The sequence below is a fragment of the Halyomorpha halys genome, unplaced genomic scaffold, assembly GCF_000696795.3.
Source record: "Halyomorpha halys isolate HHAL.00 unplaced genomic scaffold, Hhal_1.1 Scaffold1462.1, whole genome shotgun sequence".
NCBI lineage: Eukaryota > Metazoa > Arthropoda > Insecta > Hemiptera > Pentatomidae > Halyomorpha > Halyomorpha halys.
Window position 1 is genome coordinate 194899 of NW_027107297.1, and position 11168 is coordinate 206066.

Consider the following 11168-nt stretch of genomic DNA (forward strand, 5'->3'; position numbering starts at 1 on the left):
ATGGGACCTAAGATACTACCTTGGGGAACACCGGCGGACTGAGAAAAGAGAGATGAGTAGGCTAGGTTATGATTTGGTTTTAATATTAAATTTAATTTTAATATTTAATATTAAAATAATAATATTTCATAATAACATTAACTATTAAATAACCCAAAACTCACTTTTATCTCGTTAAGCACTCTTTACATAAGCAGCACATTAAGGCACTTGTTCGATACCTAGGAAGGACTTTGTCTTTAGAATGAGTAAGACTGTTGCTGTTTTCCAAACATCCGGAAATCTACAACTTGCATAAATATCATTCATGATACTTAATAACATTGATCTACCTAAGAGGGGAGTTTTTTTAGGAATTCATAAGGAATATTATAGGGTTCAGGATTAAGATTAGATTATGGCGATTTATAATTTACTGTAGGTCATTTGCATGTTTAAGGGATGAAGTAATTCGTCAATCACCATTGGTATGGATTCGACTTGTTTTTTTTTGTTTCAAAAATTTATATCATAGTAATTATTATCTGAAATTTTAAGAAAATTTTGGCTAGTGTCCGCAAATTGTTGATGGTCAGTTACTAGTTCTCAGTCTTCAGAATTATATACAATGGTCCACCGGAGTGCAGCTTTGGAGCTTACTCATCTCGAGATATTTAACACGGATCATAAGAGGAAAGTATTGTCAACATAAGTATTCATTACAAAGACAAGTATTCGTCCCTCCTTATCATATCATTGGTAGTGAAAGTTAAAAAATCTTGGCTTAATTATCTTTTTCAATTTTTTTTTCTCATTTGATCTTCCAGGTACCCCTCTTCTATCTTTATTCTTTTTTACCTTATTCACTTTTCCTTATAAGTAGTATTTACTTTTGCTTATCTGTATTACTGTACATCTTTTACTCATTGTATCACGTATAAAGTTTTCTCTAGCTTATTTCATTATATTATGTCCCCTATGTTGCCGATTTGGCCAGAACCAGATACCAATCCTTCCATAATAAACTTCCCAACCACCCAAACCAACTCGTTTCTAACCTGGCTTCTCCTTCACTACCTGAAATGTTTTTGGAGTTCTATCAATGGGTAGATTCTCCACATGTTTTTATCAGGTCATAATATCACTTACAGCAAATTTACTTGATGTGTATATATGTATACAGTTGTAAATATCAATAAATAAATTATAAAAAAATTTCATTATATTAATTTCAATTTATTAATTTATAGAACCCTTGTTTAATTTTTAATTCTTTTTCATATATACTCAATAGAATTCCTTTTTCTAACATTATCAATATTTGTTATATTTCTTTCCATTGTATCCTGTATATTGTTTTCTCTCGCACATTTAATAATATTAATTTCATTATTTACATAAACACTGTCTGATTTAATTTGTTTTTCATTTTTCTATTGTTTTCAATATGTTTTATGTATAATCTTTACCTTCGCAATGTTATAATTTATCTTCTTGTAGTATCTAGTATCTGCTTAAATTAATTGTTCTACAATTTCTTAGTTTGTTTGATACTTTTTTCCCCTCTGAGTTATGGCTGTTATCTCGCTTTTTGTTTTCAGCCGTGATGAATGTCTGAGATTCAGGCCGTTATGTCGTTGGTGCATCATTACTGACCGCAACACTGACCATCTGCTCACCAAATTGAAATCTACGGTCAGCAATAAACACTTTATTGTGATACAATATTTGTTAATTTTCTTTATTATTATTTTTTTAAATTTATTAATACTAAGAGTTTTATTTAATTTTTTTTTTTGAAGCCGTAGAATTCTTTGGTCATCAACAACTGTTTCTAATAAATATAGAAGCTACTCCATATGCCCTGTTAGTGAGTTGCCTCTAATAGGCTAACGGACCCGATGGAAGGAGGAAGGCGAAACGTGGTCAGGTATGAGTGATCACACCACCTGGTATGGGTGATCACCCATCTTGGGCGGTCACCCATCCAAGTGCTGACCAAGCTCTATCTTTTTTACTTTCATTGTCAACAGCAAGAGTCAAACCCCACACGGCTGTCCTGACCCCCGAATCTCCTTCATTTTGATTTATTATAATTTCATTTTATTTGTTATTACTTCCTCTCCGTTGATATTTTCTTTTACTCCAAAGAATACAAAGTGTAATGCTTGTGACGTTGTTTTATATGTACATTAATGTTATTCTAAATTAAATAAAGAGTTTCTTATTATTGCAAGGATGGTCTTGGTAGGTGATTTATTTGTCATCAGTCTCAGCTGTATGCTGCAGTTGTAGAGGAAGAGAGGTCTGGTGTCTCTAGCGTGAATAGAAAATTTCAAAAATGAAAGGAGGAGATAATGTGAAAATTTTCTGGTGTAGAAAGGAATCTAGTAAATTTAGTACGCAGAAGGAAGGGAGGAATCATCATAATTCGACATAGAAATTGGTTCCATAACAGTCCCTGTGAGGTTTTAAAACGAAACCGTCCATCAAACTTTTCAATTCTTCACTGAGCAATTCCCACTGAGAGCCTACCGTACGGCATACAGCCGTAATCCAAATGAGAGTAGATGGTGGATATGCACAGAATTATTATATGGAGTGGGAATTGCAGCAATGATTTTTTATGTACGAAACAGTTGAAAGAAGCAACCTAGGAAAAACTTATCAGTGTGAGGCACCACAGATGTTCAGAGGCTGAAGATACCTAATTATTATCCAAAACATTGCTACCGCATGCAGTGGTTCCATTTAGTTAGGTTTTGGTTAGGTCCTAAAATAATTGAATAAATCATATAGTGAAAATTATGAATGTGCCTCAGTGCTGTATAATGATTCTTTTAATTTCTGTTCCCCATTTATCAATTTATCTGTTATCTCTAAAAAATTTAGAATGAGCATTGGCGCAGTTAAACAAATATTCTAAAGGTGTTAGGCAATTACCTGGAAGTGAAGAGCTTCTCTCCGGAGAATTTATAATTTTGATATAAGTCAATTGATAATTTTGTATTTTTAGTAAGTCAGTAGGTCGCATATTCGGATAGATCTTTTTGGCATTGCGAAGAATAATTAAAGAAAACCCATGATAGCAAAATGTTTAGTTCGTCACTTTTGCTTTGCACGTGACTTGCATATTAAGTTCTTTACTATTTGACTTTTTTGTACTACTGTGTTGTTGTCAAAATTAAACAAACATAGCATACAAATATGTAATGAATGCAGACATATCTGCCCAATTTATAATTGTTTTTGCTGAGCTTTAAAGGCAGAGTATAATAAAGTAGCCAGTACTCTTAGTTTTTCTATGTTTTTTATAACCGTGGATAGCGGTACAAAACGTATGATTTATCAAATAGTTTATTAAAATATTTTTAGTTTAATAATTAAACTACAGCAGTTAAAAAAATATATTTTAGTTGAATGATCAAGAAGTAAATGTTTCTAATTTATGTTTGTAATTTTATTATCACAAATCCCATTATCGAAAGGAAAAATTATAGCAAACAGGAGGAAAAAATTTGTAGATACAATATTTTTTTAATCTATTAATCAAATAGGTGTGATTTACAATTTTCTAATTTATAATTTTACAAATACACCTATTTGATCAAAAAACTTTAATGAAAACAAAATAATCAAATTATGGTGTCTAAAAAAATTGTTCTTCCTCTCCTTCTTACTTGCATGTATGGATAATGTAATTAGAGATAATAACATTACAAAATGAATAAGAAGCATTGACATAGCCCTTGATCATTCAACTACAAGGAATTCGAGAAGCGCTGAGCACTATAATGTCATGCAATACAAAACTAAGTGCAGTAAAAGCGGAATCTAAATGTATGCTTCATTCTCTCTGACTCATTGCCATCATTTCATTTTTTTTTCTTTCAAATAATTACTTTATTTAATCTAGATTATCAATTTAAATAATTAATTTCAATTACATTTTTAATAAGTAATATGTAATTAATACATATGCTAATTTGGTTTTATTTCTCAAAAAGAATCCACATCTATTTAGACCATAATTGTGAAAAACAGTAAGGCTTCAAGAACAAATATTATGAAAAAAAAATAAAGTAGCAGGTACCTTAGGTCGTCATTGATTAATTAAGATATTGTTTATTGTAATTTTATAAACATCCTGAGTTTATTATCAACAATATAACTGCCAGGAAAAATAAGATTATTTCCTTTGCTAAGAAGAGCGAAACAATAATCGGGATTGTTTTCATATAAAAAACAAGAAGCAATTTGTAAATTATACATTAACATTTTTTTGGAAAATTCATTATTTATTTAAATTAAATAATCACCTTTTTAATACCGACTGGTTTATAAATTTATAATCAAATACCTGTCTCAAAATATTAAACTCTTGAGTTCATCATTCATTGCCAATACAGTCATTGTACTGAATATTTACATTATAAAACCATTACAATAATACAACTATCCAAATGCATAATGCGTAATATTACAGTATCCACTAATGTAATGTTAGATTGAACAAGTTTGGCAACATTTCAAAAATCAGATATCTATTTAAATCTAGCAGACGTAAATATAAAATTTCATTATATTAAGGGAAATGGGAACAAATTTTCTGTCACTTGTTACATCACTTTAAATCGCACGTTTCCTTAGATATAATTCGCATCTCACCTTTATTTTGCAACGTCCAAATGAGAAGTACAGAGTACGATAATATTGAACGAACTTCTAGCAACACTGTTACTAAGAGATATGCTGGCGACAGAGGAAAATAAGTTTTAAATGGTGCCTACAGAGCGTTCTGGTATCAATCGGTTCCAAGCTGTAAATCAATACATCTAGAACTGTTATTATTATTATTAAATATGAGGATGTAATGTAAGTGAATTAAATTGAAAATTCAAATTACTTTCATATATTTAAAGGATAAATCAAATAATGATAAAATAAAATTTTTAAAAATATTATAAACATAACTATACATACCTAAATCAATATTTCAACACTCATCCCTGTATCCCTGTTACTCAACCGCAATATTGGTGATTTGACCAGGATCATGGTCACACATTAGGTTTTCCAACTAATCATTAGTGGATCCAGTATCCACTTTATAGTGGTGGGTTGCGCTTTAGGAATACCTTTCGATCTCAGAGTAGATCCACGGCTAATAGATCGAACAAGAAGTGTTTTCTTTTTTTTACCCCCTAACTGGTTATATCTGACATATAGGAGCTTATCTTACAGGTAACTAACCTATTATAACCAGATTGACAAGATAAAGTTTTTCAATCCCCACAGCCGGATTTGAACTGACGCAGAATTGAGGTTGCTAAGGTGGCGCCGCAACTCCCTCGGCTACAAACGGTCTTGTAGACATGTGTATCCGTATATTTCACTTAGCACCCAGAACTACCCAGTACAGACCAATAGTGTGATTGTAGCTTCCAGTTTGCCACAATGTAAATGGCTTTTGGTAGCTGTAGTGTTGTGGAAAATATAAGGATCGATAACGATTGACCTAAGGAATTTTTATGTTATGACCAATGCCACTGTGTATTCCTGGAATAAACATTCATATTCCTGGAAGGAAATTGACTACACCAGCATTGTTAGAGTAAGCTTATAAAACGTATATTAAAGGAAATTAAATAAGAAATTATGATAAAATCTATTTAATGATTGGGTTTGTATACAAAAAATATTTTTGTAGTGCTAATCTTTGTCTATCTATTGTTCGCTGTCATCTGTTTCACATGTTATTTACTTAAACGAAGAGATATTAATTAAAACTTTATGAAATATTTTAAATCAGTTTTTAATGTGGTGGTTGGTCCTTTTGTTTTCACATAAATCTTACATGTTAATCAGATGTACTTGGTAATATTCGTATCATGGGCTGTCATGTATGACCCAAATTTGAAGCCAGTGAAACAGTAATTATTGAATAATAATAACAATCCCATATTTCTTCGGAACTGCTACATTTCATGCTACATTGTTTTCATCTTAAGCTAAGCCCTTAATAGCAGAGGTTTAGGCTTTAGTGAAGTCGGTCTAGCATCTTTTCTGTAATCATCAGGCTCACAAATCGTTGCATACCAAAAATTTTTATGGTATCCCATCCAAGATGAATAGCAAAGTACAACGATGGGCATGTATGTGTAGATGATCTGTAGGACAAGACCTCAGACCCTCACCTACTCTTACGTCCATTTTTAAAGTTAATCCTAATAGGTTAGATACTCCAATTTGGTTGAATATGATTATTTATATTCTGCGTGGATATTCCAGATATTATTTACAAAAAATATGCATCAGACAAGTTTTATAATAGTTATTAATCTATTAATCTTTGTAACCACAATGACGTTACGAGTTCAGCGTGTTTTTTTTTTATCAAAACGAAATTCGAATTTATGGACCCATAAATATTGATTTTAATTTCCAAAGACAGATTGTTAATTCCAATTTCGATTATTACTTCAACATTTTCTTCTATAAAGGCTGTTGAACGTCAGTGGCTTACTGTCTCAGGAGATTTGATTATTTTTCTGTGAATCTTGAATTCTTATTTTCATTCTTTAATTATTTATCGATTAATTCTTTCCTGGATTTCCTTTCGTTAAACCATGAACGAAAATTTTATAATGCTCTAAGTCAAGTCTGTGATAGGTCAGCTTTTGCTGCTGCGAAGAATTCACAGTCTACCAACGATTACAATTTCGCGCTTTTTCACTTAAAATACCCAAGGTGTACCATGCAGGCATCTTTGTTATTTGAATGCATGTCCTTAGCTTCTACTTTCATTAAGAGGTCAATATTGGATTATGCCTGCACGAGGAGATATTAAATCTCGCATCTGCAAATGCTTTAAAAATTATTACTTTGAAGCTAAAATCATCCAGCCAATTGTGGGAAATCTATCTTACGATTTTTTTTTCTGGATCGAGCGTTTCTGGAGTGGATTTTGCTGTGTCGTTTTCCGTCAGAAATGCATCCCGTCGAAGATATCACTTGTCTAAATGTTACGTCTATTTGTATTTATATTTGAATGATTTGTGCTTAATGATTTGAAACAAAAGTGATCCATTTGGAAGTTGTCTCTACAAAGGAGATGTATTTACGACGGAGAACGAAGGAGATTAAGGAGACAAAAGGGAAATGTATAAAGACGATATTGATTAATTGCAGCTTCATACCTCGTCACACACCTAATTTTGGAGGTTTGTAAAGGGTTGGGACAAAATGATTCAACTATCACATTCACAGGTTTCACACTTCAAAATCTTTCACCTTTGGAGAATTCGTCACTCTCACCTCGGGAATAGTATAGTTTATGTATCGAAGAGATCGTTCGTGAATGTCTATACTCCTGTTTGTAGTATCATTAAAAAATTGCTAAGATTTGTTCTAAATTTACAGATTTTTTATTAAACTACAATTTTATATATTCATTTTTCATTTACTGATCTTGAATTGAAACTCTGAAAATGTCTAGGCCTGGGACTAGACTGGACTCCAAAAAAGTGGTCGGTACCAATACGTTTTTGTATCAACTAGATAAAGTTGGTTGCTTTTTAAACGAATGCTTTATTTTTAGAATTCAGAATTATTTACTTTAACATATGGAGCTTTAGTTTCACAACTAATGAAAGATTATGAAAACGTAGAGGATGTGAATAAACAACTTGAGAGAATGGGATACAATATTGGAATTCGTTTGATTGAAGATTTTCTTGCTAAGACAGGTTCAGGGAGGTGTTATGACTTTCGGGACACAGCTGAAAAAATACAGGTTATTATTCAATAAAACAGCAATTACATTTTATCTTGTAGCCTCATTAAAACTATTTGTGAGTTATCTATTAGTTGATTATCTTAGTAATAGTCAATGATCGTTGGCAGTCAATTTTTAACCTGTTAAGAGTGTCCAGTGAGTATTAATCTCATGGTAGACGATTTGTAGTATTTATTTTATGTAATTGGATGTGATGACTAAAACCTTTATGATTACTTTCAATGAAAATTGAAATTGCAATTGTAAATTTTAGCTCTTCCATCAGAGGCTGAAGAATTCAGATTTCGTTGAAGATCTAAGTTCTTATTGCCTTGGCTCATGATTAAAATAAGTAACTCAGAAGGTGTCTAGGTGAGCAAAATGCTGAAATGAGAAAAAAAATGGTAAGAGGAACACTCAGTCTTACCATTGTGAGGAGGCCAGGGCAAAACTGAATTGAGTATGGGTGGTGAGGTAAAAGAGGAAGTAACATCAAAGGGTTAAGGGAAGATAGACAAAAGTATAAACTTAATTGATGAAATACTAGGAAAATATAGATGTTTATTTCCCAACATTAGCAAAATGCTCAAAGCTACATCTCTCTCAGGTTAATGTCCAATTCTGCTGATCTGAACTAGAGAGTCCTTGTAAGCAAAACTCCATTTCATTTCAATGCAAGGTTATGGACTGGAAATGTCAAGATTCATTCTTTAACACTGCCAAAAAATAAATATTTCTGATCCAATTAGGAATTGAACTTTTAATCTTAACTTTGTTCTGAGCTTTAAGTTTTATTTTAGTAGAAAAGGGCCCTACTTCTAATTTGTACATTTCCTCAATTGTTCCATATTTCTAGTCATTCAAACCATAGAATATGGATAACCTGGCTGACAATGTTATATATTTAAGAGCCAAAGATAAGAAAATTTGTCCATAATCCACTATGAGCAGCAAAGGCATAATGGTTAAATTGCTTCTTTTTTTTTCAAGTTTAAATTTGTGATAACAACTTCATTATTGCTGTTCCCTTTGTATTGTTGACTTAACCTGCCTTATTTCTCTCCCAATTCAGTCATGTTTTTTTATATCTGCAATAAGGTACTTGAAACATACCTATTGTTCTTTTATTCCAATGGAACTCCAATAAGATGAAATATTCTGTCACCTCATCCATGTCTCCTTCCAATTCTCATTATTATAATATTTTCAACAAGTATTCACATCATGTTATTCGACAGCTCTTCTTGAAGGATACCAAGGTTAAATGGAGGTTTTGACCGTTGTTTCCAAAAATCACTAAATAATCTGTATAAGCTAAGAGAAAGAAAAGTACAGGTCAAGTTCCTATGGGACCATTGTAGGCAAAGGTGTTACCTCAAAACTGCAGGGGAGGCAGTTTGATTCTGGCCTGGGAAGGATAAATTTTATTTTGTGGCAACACCATGGAATGAAAAATCAAACTTCCTTTTATGGTTAGAATAGGATGTTAATCAGTAGGACAATCATATATCCCCCATATATCAGAAATGACCAGGAAAGGGGTAAAAAAAGAAAGACAAGATCAAGTATCTATAAACAATTTATTAAGGTCAAATGGTTTTTTTTTATTCTTTATAGGGTAAAAAAATCTTACTTTATATTTTATTAAAAGGCTTACAAATATTTATTCTATTTAGAATTATAGTTAATAATATATTTTCTTCAGAATTCAATTTCATGGAGAAAGAAGACTATATCAGTGAGAAATCCTTCTCTTCCTCCTATAATAATTAATATATTGTATATTCATATATTATGTATGCAAATATATTTATATAAATAAACAATTTCTGGTAAAAACATTTTGAAGAGTTAATATTATGAGTTGACTATTTATTATCGGTCAATTTTTTTTTATTTATACTTTTATTACCACCTTATGCTTATTTATTTTTTTTGTAAAACTGTTAAGAACAGTTGTGCAATCACAAAACTGCCATTGTTGAGCCTGCTCATGGAGAATATGTCTGACAGATCAAATTAGAAAAACTACTCATTTATAATAATGATGGTATAATTAATACCTGACTGGTATTCACAAATAAAATAGCTTATATTTTATGGAAAACAATTTTTTCTGCAAAACTAAGTGGTACAGAATGGCTTTTTTCTGTTTAAAAGACGATTATGTTTGTTATTGTTAAATTAAACTGCAATTATTATGGTGTTTATTAAACTCGAAAACAATTAAACTTATTACAAGATCTGTTTTATACCAGCTGACCTTACTAACTGAGCTATTCTCGTAAAAGTTTCATTAAACAGTTTAAAATCTTTTGAATTAAAAAAAAAATTACAAACTTTAAAGATATTTTTTTTGCTTTTAATTATTTGTTATTTCATTATTCTTATGATAAATTAATGTTTCACCTCATCATTTTCAATTTGATAATCAGGCTGGATTTCGATTATATCTTGGAATTACTCCTACTTTGGCAAACTGGAGTGCTTCAGGTGATGAATTTTCTCTTCAATTTGAGGCAAATCCACTAACTGAATTTGTTGAACTTCCCGATCACTGTTTGAATCTTAAGTATTGTAATATACTTACAGGTGTTCTTCGGGGTGCTTTGGAAATGGTAAGTTATATTTGGAAATGAAAATATGTCGCTAGTTTACGTTAGTAGTGCAGAGTGATTTAGAAGGATTTGTTGTTACACATTATAATTTATTGTCTGACATTAGATCCTCCAGTCCAGGCACCTGTTAATTATGTTTTGTTTTTTCTCTATAAAAAGTTCCATAAAATAAATATTGTTTCTAGGTTAAAGGTTCTGAATTATTATTAAAAAAATATATATATATATATATATTAGTTATTTCTACACAAAATAAACAGTTGCATATGTATTAATTTATATGGCAGAATTGATATTTTATACTTAGTCTACATACATAAAAATCCATATTTAAATAAAAATAACATATTTTATTTATCTGATTTATTTAATTGATCATTTAAAGAGCTATATATGTTTTTGTTTTTCATTTTTTTATAGGTACAAATGGATGTCTCATCCACATTTGTTCAAGATCATTTAAAAGGTGACAGTTGTACAGAACTTAGAGTAAAATTCATTAAACGGCTTGAGGATGCGATCCCCGCTGGGGAAGATTAACCATAAGTTATCATTATTGATTTTTTTGTATTAGATACAAATTTGTAAAATAATGTAAATATATTAAGTCATAATATTGCTTTATTCTATTATAATGCTGCATTCCAATGAGATAAAATTTCAATTTGTTACAAAATATATACTTATACCTAACAATACCTACATAATGTAAATGTTTTTTTATTTAGAAATAATTGGGTATAAAATAAAGTAAAATAAAATCTTATTTATTTGTATCAGTGTCTCTCAAGTTT

General features: G+C 30.7%; 2 protein-coding genes across 3 annotated transcripts in view; one reads left to right on the plus strand and one right to left on the minus strand.

The window, feature by feature from the left end:
• The window catches only part of LOC106689763 (uncharacterized), a 22623-nt gene extending 17872 nt beyond the window's left edge, over window positions 1-4751 (minus strand). The window contains exon 1 of one of the 2 annotated variants that reach the window (XM_024360800.2): window positions 4648-4751. The gene's annotated coding sequence lies outside the window, so the exon portion shown is untranslated. Of the gene's footprint in view, window positions 1-164; window positions 239-4647 lie in introns of those variants that run through there. The other variant, XM_024360801.1, reaches the window with a different exon arrangement.
• Window positions 4752-7332: 2581 nt separating this feature from the next.
• Bet3 (blocked early in transport 3) lies at window positions 7333-11140 on the plus strand. Its single transcript, XM_014434941.2, has 4 exons — window positions 7333-7508; window positions 7580-7774; window positions 10192-10374; window positions 10795-11140. Exons 1-4 carry the CDS (start codon window positions 7470-7472, stop codon window positions 10912-10914), a joined length of 537 nt encoding a protein of 178 aa, XP_014290427.1. The 5' UTR covers window positions 7333-7469; the 3' UTR covers window positions 10915-11140.
• The last annotated feature ends 28 nt before the right edge of the window (window positions 11141-11168 follow it).

Coding starts and splice junctions, on each gene's coding strand:
- Bet3 (XM_014434941.2), top strand. CDS start 7,470: ATGTCTAGGCCTGGGACTAGACTGGACTCCAAAAAAGTG. Junction 7,509..7,579: donor GACTGGACTCCAAAAAAGTG/GTCGGTACCAAT, acceptor CTTTATTTTTAG/AATTCAGAATTATTTACTTT. Junction 7,775..10,191: donor ACACAGCTGAAAAAATACAG/GTTATTATTCAA, acceptor TTTGATAATCAG/GCTGGATTTCGATTATATCT.